The sequence below is a fragment of the Copadichromis virginalis genome, linkage group LG3 (assembly GCF_057382275.1).
Source record: "Copadichromis virginalis isolate Kocher_CV1m ecotype Utaka linkage group LG3, C_Virginalis_male_GT1.1, whole genome shotgun sequence".
Lineage (NCBI taxonomy): Eukaryota > Metazoa > Chordata > Actinopteri > Cichliformes > Cichlidae > Copadichromis > Copadichromis virginalis.
Window position 1 is genome coordinate 39,693,767 of NC_140620.1, and position 23,516 is coordinate 39,717,282.

The 23,516-nt window shown below is 43.0% G+C and overlaps 1 protein-coding gene across 2 annotated transcripts in view; it reads right to left on the bottom strand.

Moving 5' to 3' along the window:
- svep1 (sushi, von Willebrand factor type A, EGF and pentraxin domain containing 1) overlaps positions 1–23,516 on the bottom strand; it is a 115,438-nt gene that overhangs the window by 61,538 nt on the left and 30,384 nt on the right. For both annotated transcript variants that reach the window (XM_085451060.1, XM_085451059.1), the window contains exons 4-5: positions 8,513–8,768; positions 6,948–7,124 (exon numbers count right to left, since the gene is read on the bottom strand). In XM_085451060.1, the coding sequence (XP_085307186.1) occupies positions 6,948–7,124; positions 8,513–8,768 (433 nt within the window). The remainder of the gene's footprint in view (positions 1–6,947; positions 7,125–8,512; positions 8,769–23,516) is intronic.

The window sequence follows — 23,516 nt, forward strand, 5'->3', positions numbered from 1 at the left end:
AGAAAGCTTTGCAAGCAACGTTATTTATAAGGAGGGGTCCTCAGCACAGAGGTTCATTTACTTTTTCTACATTTTTTCTTTAATACTCTGTTGCTTTAACCTTTATGGTTTTGGTTCAACTGTTGGTGTTGTGTGAATTGTGGGTACATCATGTGCGTCAGCCGTGCCAGGTTTCTTGAGTGGCAGCTTATACTTATAAGCTGTTTTTGTTTCATTAGTTTAACCAGATTGTGTTTGTCTGAAATTAAGTGTGACTTGGAAGAAGATCAGACCACATTTTATGATTAATCAGAAGAGAAATCCTGGGAATCCTGCTAGAGGTTCTGGTTATTATTCACAAATTTTTCTTGAGAGTGAAAATATGAAATTCCTCTTTTTGTAATATGACAACACAGTGTGTGTGTGTGTGTGTGTGTGTGTGTGTGTGTGTGTGTGTGTGTGTGTGTGTGTGTGTGTGTGTGTGTGTGCTGCCTCGACAGATATAAACTCTGCACCAAGCTTGCCTGGGTTGTTTTAGATCCTTCACATATTTTGATGTACGTAAGCGCACCAAAAGCACGTCGCCGTGCTCGTGAGTGGATCCCAGCGTAGTATATACTTGTGTTAGTGTGACAGTGCAAAGTGAGATGAGCTGCACAGCGTCGGGAACCAAGACAGCGTTGTGTCAAGCTCAGCCACATTCCTCAGAGTTCAGTTTTTACTATTTTGACTATTCATCATAAAAACTGGAGACCTCAGCTCAGAGGTGGAGGCAAAAAGAGAAAAAAAATGATTGCAACATCCCAGTAACGCCAAGAGATTTCCGCCATTTCAACACTTTTCTTATTCCTCCTTAGCATTCAGCAAATCCCACCTCTATTGTCATTTTAATTCCTCTGTTGGATTTATGTCTACCTCAAGATTTATGTCTACACAAATATTTACCGAGCAGACGCGGCAAACGCTGCTCGTCTCGGACAACAGACAGGACATCCACAAAGAAATGGATGTTTAGGGTCAAGCAGAAGCTCACTGCTGCCACGCGTCTCCCTTTGGGTTCAAGAGGCTTTTGTGAACTTTATTCTGTAAACATTGTGCAACTCTTGTGGTATCAGCTCAGAAGAGTTGTTTTGCTGCACTCAATGCATTCCAGTCAACAGCTTACAGTCAGATAACGGCCTTAAAAAGGGTAAGCCATCTAAAAATATTTCCTCATTTCCAAAATCGCAAACATCCATCAATAAGTAAATATTGTGCATATTTCAGCGCAACTCAAATCCACTCAGAGAAAAATGTAAGAGACTTCTGGTCTTGATTGTTGCACTGTTGTTGTTGCCAATAAAAAAAAGAAAAATAAACAAAAGTTTATCCCCTGGAAGTTCACTGTTGACCTTTAGAATCGCTTGACTGACATAAATCGTATTTCTGCTTTTTATTAGGCTTCAAGATTTTTTCTGTCAGGTAGCTTTGGCTGCAAGTACAAAAAGGTTACAAAGCAAAGCTTAGGAATATAAAAAATGAAATAAAATATATTCTGAAATATTCTGAGCAGTCCACCAGCCAAAATAATTCATATGTGAAATCAGTTTTTATGTGTTTCCTGCTGTGAAGTTTGAATAAATAGCACTGCGGCGGCAATTCGTTGACTTTACCTGACATACATCTGGTCCTACATACATCTACTGCTCACTGAAGCCTGATCTGAAATGGTCTCAGTGGCCATTTTTAAGGAAGGGAAACAGGGAGAAAAGACTGAGGAAGAACTGGACCTGTGGCCACTGCAACTGAAATCAGTGGCTGCCGGTCTGATAGAGTGATAAATCCAAATTTGATATTTGTGGTTCAAATCATCAAGAGGTATAACAGCAAGCATCTGAAGCCATCTGTAAGACACAGTGGAGGCTCTGTCATGGTTTGGAATTCAGTCAGTGGTGTTGGAGATCTTCTCAAAACTCGTGGAATTATGAACATTAGATTTTGATCCACAATGTAATACCATGTAAGAAGAATCTGAATAGCTGCAGTTTAATTTGTAAGTATGATAATGATCCAAAACACATGCAGTAAAAGCATACCTTGATAGAAAAACACACGGTGAAGCACTATTAGTCATGGAGTGGCCTCCCCAGAGCCCGGACCACAACATTATTGAAGCAATGTGGGATCAACTAAAGGCAGAAACATCCAAAGAAGAGCTTTGAATGTCCTGGAGAACTATTCCTGAAGACTACTTAAAGAAACGACAAGAAAGCTGCCAAGAAAGTTCAGACTGTCCTGAAGAATACAGGTGGTCAAACCAAATACTGTAAAAACTGTACTTCCACGTAGGTTTGCAGATGCTTCCAGGATTTCCAGACCACTGCCTAGTTCTGCTGTTACAGGTAAAATGTATCTGTGCTGTGCAACATTAGGTTATGGCAGCAGTTTGAATGTTTTTTCACTACCAATTTGTCACATACAGACTTGGGAAGGACCCCCCGGTGTTACATTTATATGCAATTAGGTAACGGTAATTTTTTAGCATGTAAAGCTCATGTCGTGAGGGTTTATATTATAAGTAAATCCATCTCCTTTTCCCAACTAAGCTGCTTTAATGCCAAACTCTAACCACGGAATTAAAGGGGAAAGAAATAAGGTAGCGAACAGGAAAGAAATCAGGGAGTAATAACAGAGCTAAAGAGACTGCAAAATGCCAGACTCTCAGACAGGACATGACACATACTTTGTTGGTCTGTACTGTTTTCTTTCTGCGTGTACTACTGCTGCGGCTCGTGTGTTAAGACGTTGACGCCAAAGGACACATTTACGCATATCGTTGACGTCAGTGGCATCTGATAGATGAGAATGGATTGCCAGTGCAGACATGGACTGAAAGAAAACCGATAAAATATATCACACAGGATTAAAGCGTATTAAAGAGTATGAATAGCTATCAGGCAAAAGTGTAATTATATTTGATTTGGACAACACAGAAATGAGGATTTTCCAGTATAAATCAATGGCAGAGCAGCATGCCATTATCTGTTAATTTCTTGCTGTTTTAACTTTTTTATTTTTGTTTTACAAGGTTTTTTTGTTTACTTTTGGCTTCCATAGTGTCTTCTGCTCTCACTCATTCTCCCTCTTCTCGATTCGTCTCTGGCAGAGCTGTCCAGAGCAGAACAAAGGCCTGTGCTGACACCACATTAACACAGTCCAGAGCTCCTGTCATTCTCTCAGGCTACAGAAGAGTCTGATAAGCCAGAATGTGTGACAGGAGGAAAACATGTTACCCCCTCTGGACTCGTCTCAGCCCCTTACTACATTTATCCGCTTCCCCATTCCTCTGGTGATCCTCGGTGATACTGTCCCTGAAGCGTTTGGATTGGTATTTGAGCAGAGAGACAACAATGTCCTATTTGGCCTGTCGGAATAAACCAAACTATGCAGGAACTGGCTCCATCATCTGTTTCTATCTGATGAGATTCCAGTCATGTTTTGTGGAAGAGGCTGTTTCACTTGGCTGTCGACAGCTTCATAAACAACACTGCTGTGCGCTGGAGGGATTTGGATAGCGTTTCCAATAGAGCCCGTCAGCCAATGATAATAACAACCCACTGACAGGACCGAGCACGGCCATATTCTTTTCAGATGTGTCAAAGACTGTTAATGTTAATGTGAGAAAACAGAGTCTGAAAAAGCATAAAAATGTTTGCAAACTCGTGATGCAGACAACAAACCCAAGCCTGGCATCCAGCTCCAGCAGCGGTGCTGCAGTGTATACACTGCCACTCAAGAGACCTGGCACGGCTGACGCACACAATGTACCCACAATTCACACAACACCAACAGTTCAGCCAAAACCATTAAGGTTAAAGCAACAGAGTATTAAAGAAAAAAATGCTGGATTTTTCTAAGAACAGCAGGAGCTTGTCAAGTTTCCTCACATGTTACATACTGCAAACTTAATTGGTGCTGGAGCCACCGCTACACCAAAGAAGCCTTGTAAGAAATTAGAAAATATAAAACCTCCAATAAATGCAGGGTTCAAAAACATACGAGCCTCTTTCGCACCAGTTAACAAAAACCGAAGCTCACACCGCTAATGTGCCTCGGCGTGCAGTGACACATGCTTCTGCGGGTACACGTCAGCTCACAGACAATCAAGCGTCCACGACACATTAACTCACGCCTCCTCCTCCATGAGAGTGCATTACACAAGCGGGTCGGAGACAGACGGAGGAAGCGGTCCCGAGTTGCGGTTTCAGCGCCTCGCTGTGTCCTTCCTTCCTCGCGCCGGCTGAGCCAACTCTAAAGTCGGCTCCCTGCTATTAATTAAAGCATTAAAAAGCATTAATAAGCAGAGTGGGGGGGCTCTAGTCTCGACAACATCTGATGAGAATTAGGGAGGCGTGTGTTTTGGCACGATGACCCCGATGCCCTTTACTTTGGAATTCCTACTTACTCCCTGCTCTCACGTTCTCTTTCTGACGTTCTGAATTATTTAAACTTCTCTGTTACTGAAATTTCTCTCATTCCTCCTTCCCTGCGTGTTATCAAACGCTGGATTGAAAACATGTGGGTGAAGAGACCCAGAGGGCGAGCGCGACGGGGGATTACCGCCTGTCGTTTCCCATTATTGGACGTGATTGTTATCCAGATTTCTGTTATTGTTACCTCTAGGCAGTGCACTCAGGGTCGATTTTCTTCTCAATCCCTCCCACCTGTCTTCCTCGCAAGCGGGGTGAGCTGCCTCAGTGACAGAGCTTTAACAAAACCACTGCGTCTTCTAGCCGCTCTCCAACAATTACAGTCCGACAGGCCCCCTGTGAATCTGATGATTGCACGTTTGGTAACAAAAAATAATAATTATGTATCAACCCCTAACCTCATGCAATGACAGCATGTAACACTACACAGTGTAACTGGAGATTTAACAGAGCAGAGACGGACATATGGAAGACAAATTAATGTGTCATTACACAAGCCGCTGGCCAGTGTTTTAACATGATTGTCTGCAGCGCGTTAGGCCGAAAATTAATGAACTGCCACAAAGTTTTTATCAATTCTGCAGTCGGGCTTGTTCCAAGCTGATTTAACACATGCAGAACTGCTGCCTCAACATTTCTGTTCAGCAAGGATGTATTTATTATTTATGTCTGGGAACTGTTAGACATGAATCTCTCTGATATCTTGAATTTCATAATCTAATCCGAGAGATGATTTCAAATGTTTCTGATCGTAAGAGTCTCTTATCTTAACAAAGATCTACACACAATACGCAGAATCTGTAAGCAAGACTTTGTGGTTTTGACCTATAATCCAACTTCTGTTTACCAATCACGGTTGAGCAAAAAGTCCATGTGGAAAAAAAAAGAGAAAAAAGAGAATGTAAACAATGACCAGAGCAACAAACGTGAAGTTTTGAACTGGACTAATGATATCAGCTAACTGGATATCTGTTGCGTTTACTGGAAGCCTAAAAAATCTGCCCTTTCCCCAGAAGTTAAGTCAGCAGAAAAGTTGATTGAGTCCCAGATTGTCCTCAAACAGTCCTTCCAAACACGAGTCTTTCCACTCTTTGTCCATCTTTATTTAGACATTTTAAGTTAACTTTAATATTAACAATCTCCAGAATCTGCAGAAAAAAATTAGTTCCATTTGTCCAAAATAATGCTTTCTTTTCACACTACAACCATCTTTACTCCCATGTTTAGGATTCTTTGACTATAGTGTGAAAACCCAAAAGAGGAATATTAAACATGCTTCCTTTGTTTTCTGTTCTTTGGAGATTAACACAACATGGGGTGGATTAAATCATATTACGTCAAAAAAAACATACTCAGAGATTGGAAATTCGACTCTAAGAAATTCCAGGAAAGGTGATAGGAAAGGTAAATGTTTGTGTTCAGAAGAACAAAAGACAAAAAGAGAAAGCTCTCCAACATCACCACTTCAGCTGTGCACTTTAACCCGTCTGCAGCTGGTCTTCGACACAAACAGTTCTTACATTATTACAGCTTTTAATGAAACATGTAGCTTATGGATTTTATGGATCACAGCCCAAGAGATAAATCAATGTATGTGCACCTCATTAATATATGCCTGGACATGTTTATGTCTACATCACACAAATACATTAGAGCAACTTTCACCGATGCTGTCATCTAAAAAGACAAATAATAGATCCCAGAGGCCCGACTTTCTACTAACTAGTAGTAAGAAACTTGAGGGTAAAAGGCAGAGCACTCTGGCAACGGATGAAACAGATTCTTTTTTGTCCTCAAATGGACAATCACAAAACATACGTGGAAGTTGGAGCACTAAGAGTCACAGAAAAAAGGCAGTTCATTTTAAAAAGACAGCAGCGTATCTGGTGCATGTAGAGAGTAAAGAAAACCTTGGACGAGGTGTGATTAAAGGTGGAAAGTGAAGGTGGGAGCAGGACTCCCCTTCTGGGAGTGTAGGAGTCAAAGGTGAGTGAAGGATAATTGGGGTCCTGAGAACACAGAAACATCACTAACAGTTCTCCACCGCTATATCACATAAACTAGGTTTGGTGATAGCGATCTGTCTTGCGGAAAGCTTACACTGCGTTAAGTAGACAGGCTGCTTATTTAACATCCACCCCCGGTGAGCTCAGGAGCAACCTGAGGCTGCGATCGTAATGTGGTGGGGGTAAGAAACCAAAAAGGAGCTCCACGTGTCAATTTCGAAAGCAGGGAGGATTTGTTTTACTAGCGAAAAGCTTTGAACTTTGATCTTAGGTGTTAACATAACACATGAGGTGTTCTTTCACAATGTGAACAACATAATCTGTGCACAAATTGCTCTGCGTAAAAACCCAGCTGCGTAGGTCACAAGCAGTTTATCTCACATCTGCTACATGTGACATTTTTAAGAAGGATCAGTCAGCATTAGTGACTCGGGCCTTACAGAAAATTCATAGATCATCACAGCCAATATTAAACAGATATAATCTGCCCTACCTGTGCACTCGTGCTGCAGACCCTTGCCGTAGTATCCCTTCTCACATATGCAGTCGTACTGCCCGGTGTGTGTGCCGCACTTGCAGCTGGCCATCAGGTCGCAACAATCCTTGCCCGCTTCACACAAAGAAGCGCAGCGTGACAGATCCTCCTGGATGTAGCTGCCCGTAGGGAGGTCTGAGGGAAGCAAGCAAGCGCAGAGAAGCACAGGTTTCAATTACACCGCCTGAGAATAAGACATTTTCAAGTGTCGAGTTAAATGCTGGGTAAAACACCATCATTAAGGAAGTCTGACGGAGCGATTGGTGCAGACGACCAAAATATGTGAAAAATGGGGAGTCTTCTGGCACCATTTAACCTTCAGCAACTTTATTTTTGTATGAAGTCGTAAAGAAAAACACGGTCTTCAACAACTGCAAGATGAAACAAAGCTTTGCTTTATTTTTTTGTTCTTGTGTGCGCTACAACACATCTGTCAGACAGAGACAAACAGACATCTTAACCACAGAAATGCAGACAGAATAAATCAAAACAGGCACCACTTGTGAACCACAAAGGTACAACCGACTTTTAAAGCCTGCCAAATCATCTTTCTTGCATAAACTCCACTAGAGCTCGCAAAGGAAAGCCCAAAATGAAATGGGAGCTGTGGCATTACTGCCTGAGCCAAGGGGGGAAAACTGTCTTTGATGGTGTGACCAAGGCTAAATGTCAAATTTAATTTTACTTCTAGAAATTAACCTGCCGCCTTATTTGTTTTGTTTTTATTGCAACTGCTGGATGGCTGACAGAGCCACAGGGCCATGTGAAACCTGTCTTTGTGCTTTGAGACTGCTGTTGGCAGAGGGGCCAGACTTCAAGACAGAGGGTGAGAGACAGACCGGAGGCTGAGCTGATAGTACGGTGTGGGTTGGCTTTCATTCTCGTAGCCTTATCCCGTCTCACCAGCGCTTCTACTACTGCAGCCTCATCTGGAATTTCAGCCACTGTGTATGCGGACGTGGTCGCTCAGAGCCCGCGTAAGCATGTGAGTGATTTACAGCTCGCTCTGCACTCGTCTGTGATATTTTATGGTGAGATTTTAAGTTTTAAAACCGTGACTGGATCCCTATTTTCACTGAACAGTGGGGAATTTCCCTTCAAGTGTGGGAAAAAGAGCGTTGCTGCGTCTAATCTGCTTAGAAGTGAGGGCTAATGGCTGCTGGCAGCACAAAACAGAAGTTATCGTGTGAAATGCATGTTGTCAGATTTAATGTAAAATATTATCCACTTACTTTGAAAGAAGCACAGAAACTTAACGGGGTGAAAGCACTAGTACAGAAATATTGCTACGGGTCAAATGGTGACATTGGATGCGCTCAGGCTTCAAAGAAGCTGGCGTAGCCTGAACTTTTATTATTAAGAATAACATCAAGCATGATGTAACTCACCCCTGGAAAACCAAACGGGTTAAGTGGGAAAGAGGGGAGATTTGATACATGTTTAACTAAAGCTTTGACATGAGATCGCAGATGTTTCTTTTAATAATCACTGGAAATCTGGAACCTTTCTCTGTCACTCCTTACCTTCGTGCAGAGCTCGACGAGCCAGGGCCTCAAACTCGGCGAAGTTGTGCACCAGGTAGCAGTGCTGGTCTTTGGGCTGAGAGGCCATGTCGTGTAGCTCCCTGATGTTACCCTGCCAGATGCCCAAAGTGAAGATCTCAACGCCGCGTTCTCTCAGAGCCGCCGCCACAGGCCGAGGGTCTCCACCGTTAGAGTAGCCGTCAGTGATGAGGAAAATCACCTTGGTGGCATTACTGCGGGAGTGACGAAGGATTTGCTGTTGGAGAAAAAGACATAGATCACATGAATAAATAAAGTTGAACTTGGCTCAATATTCTTTTTAAAGAATCAGTAAAGCTGCTCAGTAAAAGTCCAAAAGAACAAAAGTGCACACATAAGGGCGTTACACTGATCAGCTAAAACATTAACTGACAAGCCAGTAAAATCTAGTGCTCCACTGGGACGCATTTGGTCCTGGCATTCATGTGGATGTTAATTTGACACAAACAGCCACGTCAGTGTCATTCACTGACAGCGGGCCCTCCCAGATGGACAACGCATCCTGCAAATTGTTTAGAAATGATTCAAGGAACATAATAAAAAGTTTATTGTGTTGATCCGCCCTGCTAATTACCACAATCCCAAACTGATCACGCATCAACAAGCCGGAAGCCACAAGACCACAACGATGGCGTTGCAAATCAACATAGATCACCTACAGAGCTCCGATGTCCAAGCAGACATGCACAGATACTTTATTAGGTACACCTTACTAGTATGGGGTTGGACCCCCTTTTTTATTTGCCTCGAGACTGCTGCAAGATTTTGGTCCATTCAGAGATTTTGGTCCATTTTAACAGCATCACACATAGGGGTGGGCGGTATAAACGGTATATGGCCAACGGTAGAGATTTTTACTATACCGCTCTACCGCGATAGCGCATGTTGATGGTGTCATCATCAAGCTGTGCCTGTTTTGGTCAAAACCACTGCAGCGGCTGCAAACAACATCATCTGCAAATTATGCCGGGCAACAGTAATAGTAAAGAGATGAAGCACTTTTGGAATATGAGGAAAGCCAAAAACTGCGCTTCCTCTACTTCCCTACCATTGATTCATTAATGCCGAATTCTCTCGCAGCTGCTCTATTCCCATGTTGTTGCAGTATATGAATGACTAACCTCGTATTATGGATGGATTATCTCAGTTGTTCTCCTGACTGAAGTTTGGTCCGTGTATAGCATCCTGCTATGCAATTGCATTTGTCCCTATCCACCAGAAACCCTCACGTTAACTTTTATCGAGTGGAAAAAAGTTAGCGTTCATCCTTCAGCTTCACTGTGCTAATGTTATGCTAATCACACAGTTGCTGCAGATTTGTCTGCTGAACATCCATGATGCAAATCTCCCCTTCCACCAAAGCCCAAAGATGCTCTGTTGAACTGAGATCTGGTAACTGGACGACAGTGAACTCACTGCCATGTTCAAGAAGCCCGTTCGGTGTTTTTCTGTCCAGTTTTAATGAACCTTTGCAAGTCGTTTTCTGTTTTCTGTTCCGACCTGACAGGAGTGGCACTGGGGTGGGCTTTAAGGTTTGACATGTTGTGTGTTCAGAGATTATGCATAACTTGGCTCTAACAAATAGTTATTTAAGTTACCTTTGCCTTTCTATCAGCTCGAAGCAGTCTTGTCAGGGTCCTGGGTTTTTGACTGAAGTGTTTTGAGTTTCCTGTGCTTTTTGTCACTTTGTATTGTAAATTATATTCTCATTGTTGGTCTTTAGTTACTCCCTTAAGTCTAGTCTCTTGTATTCTGTGCCTAGTATTTCCCTCTGTGTATTATTTATCATCTCTAGCCTCTTGGTTCTTTCAGTTCTATGCCTTATGGTTTATGTCTCTGTGTTTCTTAGTGTCTCTGTCTCCACCGTGTCTAGTCCGCATCTCAGTGTTATACTTCCTGTTTTACTTTGAAGGTCTGTGTCTCATGTGAGTGTATCCTGCTTTGCTTCCTTGTCTCGTCAGTTCTGATTTCCCCCAGCTGTGCTCTCCTTCTGTGTCTCATTCCCTCGTTATTCCCCAGTGTATTTAAGCCCTGTGTTTCTCATTGTCTCTCATTGCTGTGTGTTACTCTCTCCCTGTGTTTGCTTATGAGCTTAGATTTCCCAGTGTAGTTTTGTTTTGTATGCTTTTCCCCTGCTAGCAAATAAAGCTGAGTTTTTTGAGTTTAAACCTTTTATCTGAGAGCCTGCATTTTGGGTCCAACTCCTGCCTGCCACACAGCGCTTCTTGACAAGTCTAGCCATTCTCCTCTAATATCTGACATCAACAAGGCATTTTCTCCCAGGGAACTGCTTCTCACTGGATATTTTCCATTCTCCAGACACATTATGATGCTCGGTTTGAACTTAGGCCGTCAGAGGTGTTTTGGCATTATGCTGTAGACCCTCAAAAATGTGAGAGCTGTCAGCTGAGACTGGAGAAGTCACTTGGATGAGTGACGGAACGTTTCTTCCACTAAAAGCGCTACGTCCAGATGAACAGAATCAACTTTTTGGAATTAGAGAGCTGTAGTAGCAATAGCTGTAGCAATAGTCTGAAACATAGCTCCCATATGACACTGCTTTTATCAATGTAAATGAACGCTAGAGGTGGTAATAAGATACTTTTTTGCCTCTAGATAGAGCCAACAGAGTAGTCACCATTGAGATCTTGTCTTAATGGTAAACTAACCTACCAGAAGACGTGAGAGCAGTATCAGAGTTCTCATCTAACTCTCTCCAAGAAAGTAAATTTCCCAAGATGTCACACTTATAGTCCGAGAAGTTTAAGTTGACAAGTGAGACAAACTTGAGCCGGACTTAATAGAGTCATGCTGTTACTGTACATGTTCACCATTCAAATACACACGTCCCACTCATTGCTGTGCATGCCAGCATGCGACCAATATAGCTGCAGCTCTTGTCACGTGACTAAATTGAATAACGAAGAACGTCACACAAGACCACTAACAACAGCCCTCAATACCAAGGTTCCTAAAAACCCTACATCAGCAGGACAGGCAATGAGAGCAGGATGGGGAGAAGGGACCAAAAAAAAAAAAGAAGGAGAAAGTCTACAATTGTAATTATTTCTCCTACAGACTATGCAGCTGCTTGCCAGTGGTCTAAAACCACCAGGGAACAGTGGGCAACACAGACCGAGTTGCTGTGTCCGCCCCAGACACCAGCTCCAGTTTACAAACTAACTTTAGCCACCGTTTACAATCCAGCACATGCAATTAGACAGGACATTAAAGTTAGAGAAACATATCTTTATTTTCTTGAGAGCACAGAACAAAAATCCAACACTTTGCTGTGGAGGCCAAGCTCAAAGTGTCTTGTTATGTTGTAAGTGGAGGTTGGATAAAAAGAAAAAGCAGTCGGAACAACAAGGTAGAGAAGAACCAACGAATAAAAGAAGCACAACGAGCCAAGATGAAGTCAGAAGGACAGATATCCACTTACACACTTACGCACTTATGCAAAGGCAAAAAGGGCATATCATAAAGAATTTTTTAACGAAGACGAAGATGGAAAGGAAACAAAGAAAAGCGTGTTAAGAGGATATTCTTCTGTATCCCGAATCCAAACAGCACATGATATCTAAACATGACAGATTGTAAAATACGAGAGGTGAAGAGAGACGAGACACGCAAGGGTGTGACCGCCGAGGAGCAGGAGAGTAAGTTCTGCTCTTTATTGTCTAATTGGCTCAACTTCAAGCAGCTCTGGCAGGAGCAGAGTAATTACAGAGCCCGTGGAGCTAAAGGGGAAGAAAAGGAAGATGGAGAGAGAATAGATGAGAGAGAGAGAGGTTACGTTCTCTGATTCTCAAAAATCCAGCTGCTCGCTCTGGTTCTCAGTCCGGAGAGGCCGGCTACGCCCACTCCCAGCTGTCAGTGCACACTGGCAAGCCCGTCACCCCCCCCCCCCCCCCCCCGGGCTCCTACCAGGTGTTAGCAGGGTGTTGTGTGAATCCAAATGTTAACATTTCAAGACTCTTCATGTCAAAACAAATGAAGAAGCTGGTGTGGATTAGTGAGCACTGTTAGCTGTATTTCTTTTTTAATGTCTTTTATTAGCTGTCTGCTAAAACTACAGTGGGGTTTCTGCTTTCGCTTTGAGTCAGTGGCTGGTGTTAGTGACTGTGGAGATGCCACCAAATGGAGCATATGCATGCATACCCACTAATAATACCCTCCACATAGTTTAGGTCAGGGTATTAACATAAAGGCGACCGCAGGAGCCCGAGTGTGGGAAGGCACTGCCCTTTATAGTTACTCTCAGCATGCATCTTATCATTCAAGGCATAAAGCAGAGAGGGCAGCAGGTAATGATGCACAATGGTATTTCATGAATAGGAACAAATGCATGTGCTACTAATCAACAGCTGCTAAATAAAGCAGGTTTTTGTGTGCACAGGTATAAAATGCAGTTCTGCTTGATAATATAGTCGTAATAGATATAGACTGCAGCTGTTTTTGCTCAGAAAAATTAATTTCCCTTGATAGAGCACGGGAAAAAAATATAATAATAAAGCAGTCATTCTCTAATAACCGAGGGGAGAGAGAAAGAAAGATGAAAAAAGTAGAATTTAAGCTTCAAAGAGTAACATGTGTTTGAGACTTAGCCAGCAAGCTGTAAAAGTCTGGCCAAATCCAAGTCGTGCTTAAAGTTTTTAAAATGTTGTTCTTTCTTAATCCATGTAATAACCTACATAAAACAACGAGATGACATCATTGTGCTTACACTCTTAACTGTGCTGAATCTAAATATTTAAAAAAATTCCACCAGCTCTATTAAAAATGTGATTTTATTTCAGTAAACTCTTGAACTTAACATTGATTAGCCGTGAAAAAAAGGGGCAAACCACCCGGGGCTGCAACTCTGACCCTACACCATGACGGCACATCGTAAATAAGCACAGTCAAACGCACTGGATGGGGATTTATAGTATCACATAATTTACTGGAGCAATCGTCTCATGCTTCATGGGCTGTTCGGAGGAACTCTGGACAGCTATATGTCAGCTAGAGGTTTCTCTGTGTTGTACACCCTGTGCATTTATTCAATTACACTCTGGCAGAGCCTTCAATGGTGGCCGGCGTAGCTCCAGAGAGGAGGTAATAAGCAGGCAGCAGTGGGACAGCTGATACACCCAAACCAGATACACTTCAGTATCTGGTTTGGGGCCAGTGTTATCTGTCAAAGCATCTGTGATAGTGAAGGGACCAGCAGGCCTCGAGGGATTAGTTGTAAGAGCAATGAATCCATCTCCTCTCCAGCAACGCCTCAAACTCTGGCAAGAAAGAAGAGTGAGACGAGCAGCCCATATGTGGAGTTGATGATTTTTTTTTTTTAATGTACAGGAAAAATGTATTGTCTCTTAGACACACTGTACATGCAGAAATACCATCCAGCAGGACTTGTTTTCTAGAAACTGTATTCGTTGCTCTGCTGCACACGTCGAGGATACTGCAGAATTTATCAGGGGTCATGTATCTGTGTCCAGTTTCTTGTAATATCTTTTACACCTTCCCCTCCATTTTCTCTGCATTTTTTCCTGCATTTGGATAGTCATATTTAATTAGAATCAACCAATTAAAAGAAAAAATGATGAGTAAGACATAGTAAAGGTACATCAGTAGGCAGTCTTCAGTTACAGACTGTTGCATTTGGGGATTGAATGTCTGATTTCATCAGAATCAGTTTGTGAAGGTCCAATCTTCTTTAAACTTTCTTGCTCGATCTGTGGTCTTACTGGCTACCTAAAAGTTCTACTGAAAGCAGAATGATGTTTATCTTGTAGGGTGCTTCTCCCTTTGAGATTGGATAAGATGGCCAGACATTAGTCAGGAGGGACTCACAGAGCTGCTACTCCTCCATACTGAAGGCAACCAAGGTGCTTCAGGCATCTGACCAGGAAGCCTCCTGGGTGTGTGCTAGATGAGGCGTTTCATGCATTTCCTACCAGGTGTAGGACCTGCAGCAAACCCAAGGTGTGCTGGAGAGATTATGCCTTGGTACCATCTCAATGCCGTCCCGAGAAGAGCTGGAGGAGGTGGGATAAGCGGCAGACAATGGATAGATAAATGATTGGATGGATATATGGTATGATTGATAAAGCAGAGTATGATTTAGGGTGTCACAATGATATGAATGGGATGCTAGTGCAGTGCAGTTTAAACACACTCATTTTCAAAGATGGAAACCTGCAGAGGAAATAAAACCTGAGCAGATGCTTGTATGATTAGAACTTCAAAAGCAGGCACCTCATTGCATTTGGCAGAAGTGACTACAAAACATTTCCACACCTTGAGGGGCTAACGACAGTGCCAAGGTACCACAGCTGTTAATCAAAGCTTTATAAATGCATGGCAGCTATCCTGAATTCAAATGAGGACCTCTGTACCACCACCATGCTGCTGTCATCCCATCAGCCCCATCCCATAACTTTGATCAGAGCCTGAACCCACCTGGTTCTGAGTAAAGCTGGTTAATGATTCTTTCTGCATTGGCAGCAGCGGGCACCACTTGGAAATGTGCACTTGAGTATGTGCTCACTCAAATATACCGGCTGATAAAGTTGAATAGTGAAAGCTGTTGTTATAATCCGCCACAGTTTTTTACTTCTCTGAGATCCACGTTCCAGAAACAAAAACTTTATTTGCAGGCATTCCACAGAGGACAAAAACAAGCAACCCAACTGCATCCGTTCGGAAAGCTGTCTCCCCGTCGGTCGGAAGTTGGAGGGCTTGTTTGGACAGGCTATCTGCTCTTGGCTTTGGTGGTAAGAATAACAACAACATTTCTGTAGGAGCCCAACAGGACAACATGCACACATTTAGGGACAATCACAGACACCAGACTCAATGTTGGTGTTATTGAGCAACATTTCAGGGACACATACTTTGGATATTTCAGAAAAACTAGGTCACTTACTCACTTACTTATTTGATTTTTTTTTCTTGGTTGAATCACTGATTCTTTAGCAGTGTTGTTTCTGTTAGCAAAAAAGCTTCACAGAAATACAAAACCATAGCAGATTTACTTAAAGTAAATGTCTTAACTCCTACCTGTGGTTGGGTCTCATTTTTGAGGCAAATGACTCCTGAAATGTTTTCACTTGAGAGCACACTTTTTTGGATCTCTTGTAGCTCCAACAGATTTGAAGTCATTTTTCCAAGCCTCTCACACATTGTTTCATGCCCCATCATCTCTGTTTCAGTGACTTTATTCCACAGAACTCATTTTCATCAGATTGGTTTCCACACGCGCCAACCAGCTGCTCATGCCCATCGAAAAGGATATTTGGCCCACAGCATGAATTGCAAATCAAGTATATTTACACTCAACATTTCTAAAAGTTCTTAAATAAAGTTTTTAGATGGATTTTCTACCTTTCAACTTGTCTGTTAAATGACTTGCAGAGACCTGAAAGTTGCCTCAGAGCAATCTGCCTCATAAATCTAATTTCATTTTGTTGCCAGTGTGAGGTTATTATCACGTGCTAAATCAAGTTTCTAATGCTCTGTGGAGCATTAGAAACTTGTGGCTGTGGAGTGAAGGAAAGCTAAAGGCTTCCAAAAATATCTTTCCTCTGAAGTGCTGTTTAAAAAAAAGCTGTACTTTGGGTTAAAGTAGTTCAAGTAGAAGGTTTTTAAAGGGTTCATGCTCTTCACTGAATTATGACGACAGGCTATCAGAACTTTCTAGATAAAATGTGAAAAATGTTTCCTGTGATATGCAGATCAAAAATGTATGTTCTGCTTTGTGAGATAGTCTGCACTGATATATTCACAGTTTAATGTTAACATAGCTATTTATTTTTGTATTATTTTTTAATGTTTTGTCTATTTAAAAGTAGAATGGGAGGCAGAGCCTTGAGCTGCCACGCCTCTCTCCAAAGGATCCAGCTCCTAGTTTGGGAGCTTTGACTCTACTTTTAAAATTCAAGTTTGTAAGGCTTAAAATTTTCAGTTTTAGAAAGAGCTCATAGGAAAACCTGGTAACAGGTAACACTGAGTCATCCCTTATGCTGCTATATGCTTCGCTTTCTTCTGCAGTTCCCTTTTTACTATAACTTAATGGGGCTCTGCTTGTGAAAAAGCAGCCAATGTCCAAAGAAAAACTTTGAAAGGCTTTCAAAAAACCTTAAAAAAACCTATTGTTCAAAACAACTTTTCAAATTTAAAAGAAAGTGTGGCTCCTTGGAAGCAAAATACAAGAAAATGAGGGGTTGTTCAAGACAAATTTAGAGGTATGTAAAGTATACAAAAGTAAACAAATTGAAAGCCATACAATGAAGGAATCCTATCACACTGTAGAAATGACAGCAGAAATAAACAACACTGCACAGTCTGTGTTCGTATGTCACCTGTAAAACAGCACAGGAACTGAATACAAATGCTTCCTAACACCAGCTTGAAGCAGTAATATTCTATTTTCTTTCTTTTGTTATGATGATCAGAAAATTAGTTGTAATAGTGAAGCATGTGCAGGATGTCCCATCCTTTTCCAGATCCAAACTATTTCTAACACATATTTTATCTTCTGCATTTCTGGTAGTTTTCCTGTTATTGTTAAACTAGACAGGATAATTTGTCTTCACTGATTTATTCTTTTGCTACCCATTTCTCCCAAGAGAGGTTACAAGAAATCTCCAAAAGTCCAAATAACAAGATTAATGATTTATTTTGACAACACAAAGACTATTATGAGGAGCAAACTGTTTCTCTGGGGTGTGTGATTGGATCACAATCACTGCCTCGCTGAGCCTTTTCTGAAAGAGCAACACTGAGGCTAGTTGTCAGATAATTGAAAAAGCTTCTCATTTGCCAGCCAAGATAGCCTTTCGCCTTGACATCACATTGTTGAAATAGCTTCTCTCCTTCTCTCTGTGTCTCTCCCTCTCTCTCTCTCTTGTTGTTCCTGGTTGAGTTGTTGAGTTTGATGAATGGTGTTGTGACAGAAGCCATCAAGCTAACACACACAGCTGTCCAGCCTACTGTGTCTGGCAATTAACTAACTGTCCACACTCTCTCTTGGCCAACACTTCGGATGGCGCTGTACTTCTTAGTCAAACTGAGTTTGTTTAAAAATCCTCTCACATAGGCAGACTTTGGTGAAGACTTTTAAATTATTAGGTACTGGTAAGTATGTCACTGGTTGCCAAATTGGGAGCAATTTCCTGTAATGGCTCTCCTCTTCTATGAATAGTTTTCTAGTCCTAAATTTTTTTGCCAACTACACCCCAGACAGGTTAACAATCATCTATGCAATCCTCATGTAACGTCAAAAACACTCTTTGTGGTTTTGAGAACCTCCACTTAAGGCATAATGATTGATGAGTGATCTTTTCTGAAAGTTAAACTGAAATTAAATTGTTTTTGTCCAATGCAGCATAGAAATTGCATCTTCTCTCTAAATTACTCATCCCATGTTCTCATTTGAGAACAAACACACACGCACACAGTGACAGGCTGCTCTGAGCAACTGGGAGAAAAAGAAGTGCTGATGTATTTCCACAAAGTCTTTTTTAAATACATTACGACACTATGTTACACTGGAAAAAAAGCAGCAACAAAGCAATAGTCGTCTCAAGGTGCTTTATATTTTAAGATGAAGACACTAAATTCAAACGACTACTTTTGAGCATGCACTTGGTGACATTGGGAAAGAAAAACACCCTTTTAACAGGAAGGAACCTTCAGCAGCTCAGGGAGGCATTGATGGCGATGACTAGGAGGCAAAATGTGATCACATTTTTTGACTTAATCATGAAGTATTGTGTGGGATATGAAGGTCAGGTGAGGTTGCTTGATATGCAGATGAGATTGTAGGGGATGTCTAAGATTTACATAAAATATTAGCTATATTCGATCTATATGAGTGAATTAACTAGGTCAGAAACATAAACAAATGGAAAAACCTGTGGAGGACTCTCGCGCCTCGATACTTGCACTTGATCCCTGATACAGATTTCAGATATTGTACAGGCTCATTTATTAGCCAAACAAGTTTTCTTTTGAAACCTAAGATAAGATCTTAAAATATTACATTAAAGCTGAAATGAGACGAAAAAATATTTGAAAGATTGAGAAGTTGACCTTACTAATTGTGATATTCAAATTAAAATGTCATTATTTCATACACTGGTACAAAAAACAGTTTATTTTGAAATTTCTGTTCCTCTGACACCGGTAAATAAAGGGAAAGAGCTGTTTTACTTCACTGGGAAAAATAAACAGGGGCAGTAATGATCTGAGTGAGACTTGGACATTATATTTTAGGTCATTCACAATTTCTCTTTTTTGTTCAGAGTTTGTTGTTTGGGGTTTTTTTGTGTGGACATTTTTAGGATTTAATTGATATGTACGCTTTTGGGCCCTGTACTATGAAGCGAGTTCAGTATAGCCAAAGTACTCCTTTCTGGCTTCACTTACCGAGATATCAGCCATCAGGCTTTGCAGTCAGACAAAGTTGCTAAATTACTCCAGGGGTCCGCAATTTAGCAATAAGCATATTCACATTAAAGAGATGTTGCTGGAAGTATCTGATTGTAGATAAGTCTACTGGTAACTGAGGGGTCTGGTTTTACAAAGAAAGATTATGTTTTTATGTTAGAAAAATATGCAGAGGTTAAACACATAATCTGGACTGAAAATTAAAACAGCTGCTGCACACAAAGCAGCGATGTGAGTGTATGTGAGAGGGAAAACTCATTACAGTAGTTTAGTATTAAAAGCGCTGCATGAATGTGTGTGTCATGGCTAGACAGTCCTCACCGATCGTCTTGCCAATTTGTTGTGGTGTTTGTGTGTACTGTGTCGTGTTCTCCTCTCCATCCTGTGCATGTGTTTTTCTGCTGGAACATGTACTTCCGGAAGCCGTGGCATGGAACGGCAGTTGACCGGAGGGGAGTGTCCTGAGCTAGAATCATCGCACCTGTGCGGAATTACCTTGCCAGCACAGACCTATTTAATGGGGCGGTTGAGTCACAACCAACGCTGTGACTCAACCGTGTTGTGTTTGTCTATTTAGACGACATTCTCATCTTCTCTAAGACTCGAGCCGAACATGTGAAACAGGTGCGACTGGTGCTGCAGCGTCTGCTGGAAAATCGACTTTTCGTCAAGGGTGAGAAATGCCAGTTTCATGTTCAGTCTGTGCCGTTTTTGGGGTTTATTGTGGAGGAGGGGCGGCTACGAGCCGATCCTGCTAAGGTGAAGGCAGTGGTGGAGTGGCCCGAACCCAAGACGCGTCGAGAACTGCAAAGGTTTATCGGGTTCGCCAACTTTTACAGGAGGTTCATCAGGAACTTTAGCCAGGTGGTTTCTCCCCTCACACAACTCACTTCTCCCAAACTGCCCTTTCTATGGTCTAGTTCTCTCCCAGCGGGTGGGTGGCAAGCTGCATCCATGTGCCTACTTCTCTCGACGGCTGACCCAAGCGGAACAGAATTACGACGTGGGTGATCGGGAGCTCCTCGCCATCAAGCTGGCCCTGGAGGAATGGAGGCACTGGTTGGAGGGAAGTGAACACCCCGTTGTGGTTTGGACGGACCATAAGAACTTGGCGTATATCCAGGCAGCTAAGCGTCTTAACGCACGTCAAGCCAGGTGGGCCCTGTTCTTTACACGTTTCAATATCACTATAACCTACAGACCAGGATCACGCAACACGAAACCCGATGCTCTCTCACGCCAATTTGCACCACACACGGATGACGGAGAGAAGCAGAGACCCATTCTGCCCGCCACATGCATCGTGGGAGCTATCACATGGGAGATCGAGAGGATGGTTAAAGAGGCCCAGCAACAGGAGCCAGACCCAGGGACGGGCCCTGACGGACGACTGTTCGTCCCCACAACGGTCCGGGGCAAGGTTATACACTGGGCCCATACAGCAAAGTTCTACTGCCACCCTGGTAAGAACCGCACCGTGAGTTTCTTGCGACGTTTGTTTTGGTGGCCCTCTCTTCTCAGGGATGTTCGGGACTACGTTGCGGCCTGCCCTACCTGCGCTCGCAATAAGACCCCCAGTGCCCCCCAGGCCGGTCTCTTGCACCCTCTGCCGGTCCCCAAGCGCTCCTGGACGCATGTTGCTTTGGATTTTGTCACTGGTCTACCGTCGTCATCAGGTAACACGACCATACTAACTGTTGTAGATCGTTTTTCCAAGGCGGCGCACTTTGTGGCGTTGCCCAAGCTCCCGACTGCCTTAGAGACGGCTCGGCTCCTTACCGAGCATGTTTTTCGGTTACATGGGATTCCACAAGACATTGTTTCTGATCGGGGCCCCCAGTTTACTTCCCGGGTCTGGAGGGCGTTTTGTTCAGGACTAGGGGCCCGTGTGAGTTTGTCTTCAGGTTTTCATCCTCAGACGAACGGTCAGGCGGAGAGGGCGAACCAGGAGTTGGAAACCATGTTACGCTGTGTGGTTTCCTCGAACCAATCCACCTGGAGTGACCAGTTGGCTTGGATTGAGTACGCCCACAATTCCAGCACGTCAGCGGCCACTGGTGTGTCTCCGTTTGAAGTGTCGCTGGGGTACCAGCCACCATTACTTGCCATCACTGAAGGTGAGCTGGCCGTTCCCTCTGTTCAGCATCATATGAGACGCTGCAGGCGGGCGTGGCGCGCCACCAGGGCAGCTCTGTTGAGGACGACGGCGCAGAATAAGAGGTTGGCCGATCGTCACCGCACTCCGGCCCCTGCCTATCGTGTTGGACAGCAGGTGTGGCTCTCTTCCAGGTATATTCCCTTACGAACTGAATCCAAGAAGTTGGCCCCGCGTTTTATTGGGCCCTTTTCGATCCAAGCTGTGTTGAATCCGGTGTCTGTTCGTTTGGCCCTTCCTCGCAACATGAGGATTCATAATGTGTTTCATGTTTCCCAGGTGAAACCGGTCCAGACCAGCCCTTTATGCCCGTCTTCCAGGCCCCCGCCGCCCGCCCGGGTTGTTGCCGGCGCTCCTGCTTATGCCATCACGCGGATTATGGCTGCCAGGCGTCGCGGTGGGGGCTTCCAGTTTTTGGTGGATTGGGAGGGGTATGGTCCGGAAGAGCGTGCTTGGGTGCGATTCTGGATGATGCTATGGTGAAGGAATTCCGCCGCCGGCACCCTGACAAGTTTGGTCGGTCGCCGGGAGGCTCCCGTTAATGGGGGGGTACTGTCATGGCTAGACGGTCCTCACCGATCGTCTTGCCAATTTGTTGTGGTGTTTGTGTGTACTGTGTCGTGTTCTCCTCTCCATCCTGTGCATGTGTTTTTCTGCTGGAACATGTACTTCCGGAAGCCGTGGCACAGAACGGCAGTTGACCGGAGGGGAGTGTCCTGAGCTAGAATCATCGCACCTGTGCGGAATTACCTTACCAGCACAGACCTATTTAACGGGGCGGTTGAGTCACAACCAACGCTGGAACGTTGCACTAAACCGGGGTTCAGGGATTGGAGGAGGAGCCGGCACCAGGAGTTGTTGTGGATTATTACTGCACTGTCACCGTGAGGAGAGGTCGCCGTATCACTGCACTGCCCTTTTTGGATTATAGACTCGAACTGTTAACTCACCTTTTCACTGTAAATAAATCCACTGTCATTCTGCAAGGAGTCTCGCACCTGAGTCCTTTAATCCAATTCACCATGACAGTGTGAGTGATTTCATATACAAGTTGGTGCCTAAATTAGTGCATTCAGCAGAAAAAATGAAAGGAATAAAGTTGTGCTAAGACTATATTTATTACTGATGCTCATCCGGGAAACACAAAGACTAGAATATACTGAAAACCTTTAGACCCTTCTGCTATTCATGCACAGAGGTTTGAGTGATGTTTCAGGAACGGTAATGCTATTTTCCAGAGACTTTGCTGGACAACAGGCGGTAATTTCATACCTGTTAGGTCTACAGTATATGTTCGCATGGCAATTTAGCCCTAGTAAGGAATGAACCACATTCATAGTCCAGGGTTAACCCCGACATTATAGTTTACCAGCCAGGAGAGTTAGTTAGCTAAATATATACAAAATAAAGAGCTATTGAGCAGCCTTCCTCCTTTTAGAGATATGTTTTTACCCCTTTTTGTGAAACTTCAATATAAACGAATGGCACACAGTCTCACTCACTATTGGTCAATAATCAGTTTGTCATCATTTCTTGGTACCTACCAGAAAGCCAGAAGAATCTTAGATTTAGAGCCAGAAATGACATGGCTTTTTTTGTGGAATGCGTTTTGTTGAGGCTATTGTTGGTAGGAAAGCTATCTCTGCCTTTTTCGCTGTAAACAGATCCCTTTACTATATGACTAATGGAATCAATCACCAAAAAGTGACAGCTAATGTTTTTTTTTTAAATCATCCAATAATGTGCTTGCACCTAAATTGTATTCTGGCTACACTCCTATAAATCCATGATATGAAAAACATTTTTTAACATGGAATTTGACATGTTATGCAATATTTGCAATACAGAGAGCATTACCTCACTCTCCGAGCAGCCACGGCATCATCTCCAAGGCCTAGCTTTGATTTTTGAAATAAACAGAGGCAACAGTGTGGTGAAGCTTGTTGCTTTCCTGACTCCAGACTGGCATGTTGAAACTGCTTATGCGCAGGGAATGATTTGGGGACTGTCGCCGGCTTAAAGCATCCATGAAAATGTATCCCATCTCTTCCAGACTTGGGTCAGACCACACTGCACAGACAGACGCAGCATTTTCCTTTGTTATGCTGACTCTTGTTGCTGTAGCTGCATTTCTTCCTCATGTTCCTTTCTCCATGTCCTCCTCTTCTCCTGAGGGGTTTATTTATCTTGGTATCAATTTTTGGTGGAGATTTCCTCTTATTAAGCAGAAAATTGAGATGTCAGCGACTGTGGTCGATATTACCGTAAAGTTGCAATTCATTGATTGTTGTGTTTGTTCTGGACTGGGCCAGTCGTTAGTAGGGTTATATTAGACCTTATAACATCAAGAGGAAGCTCATGCTGGGA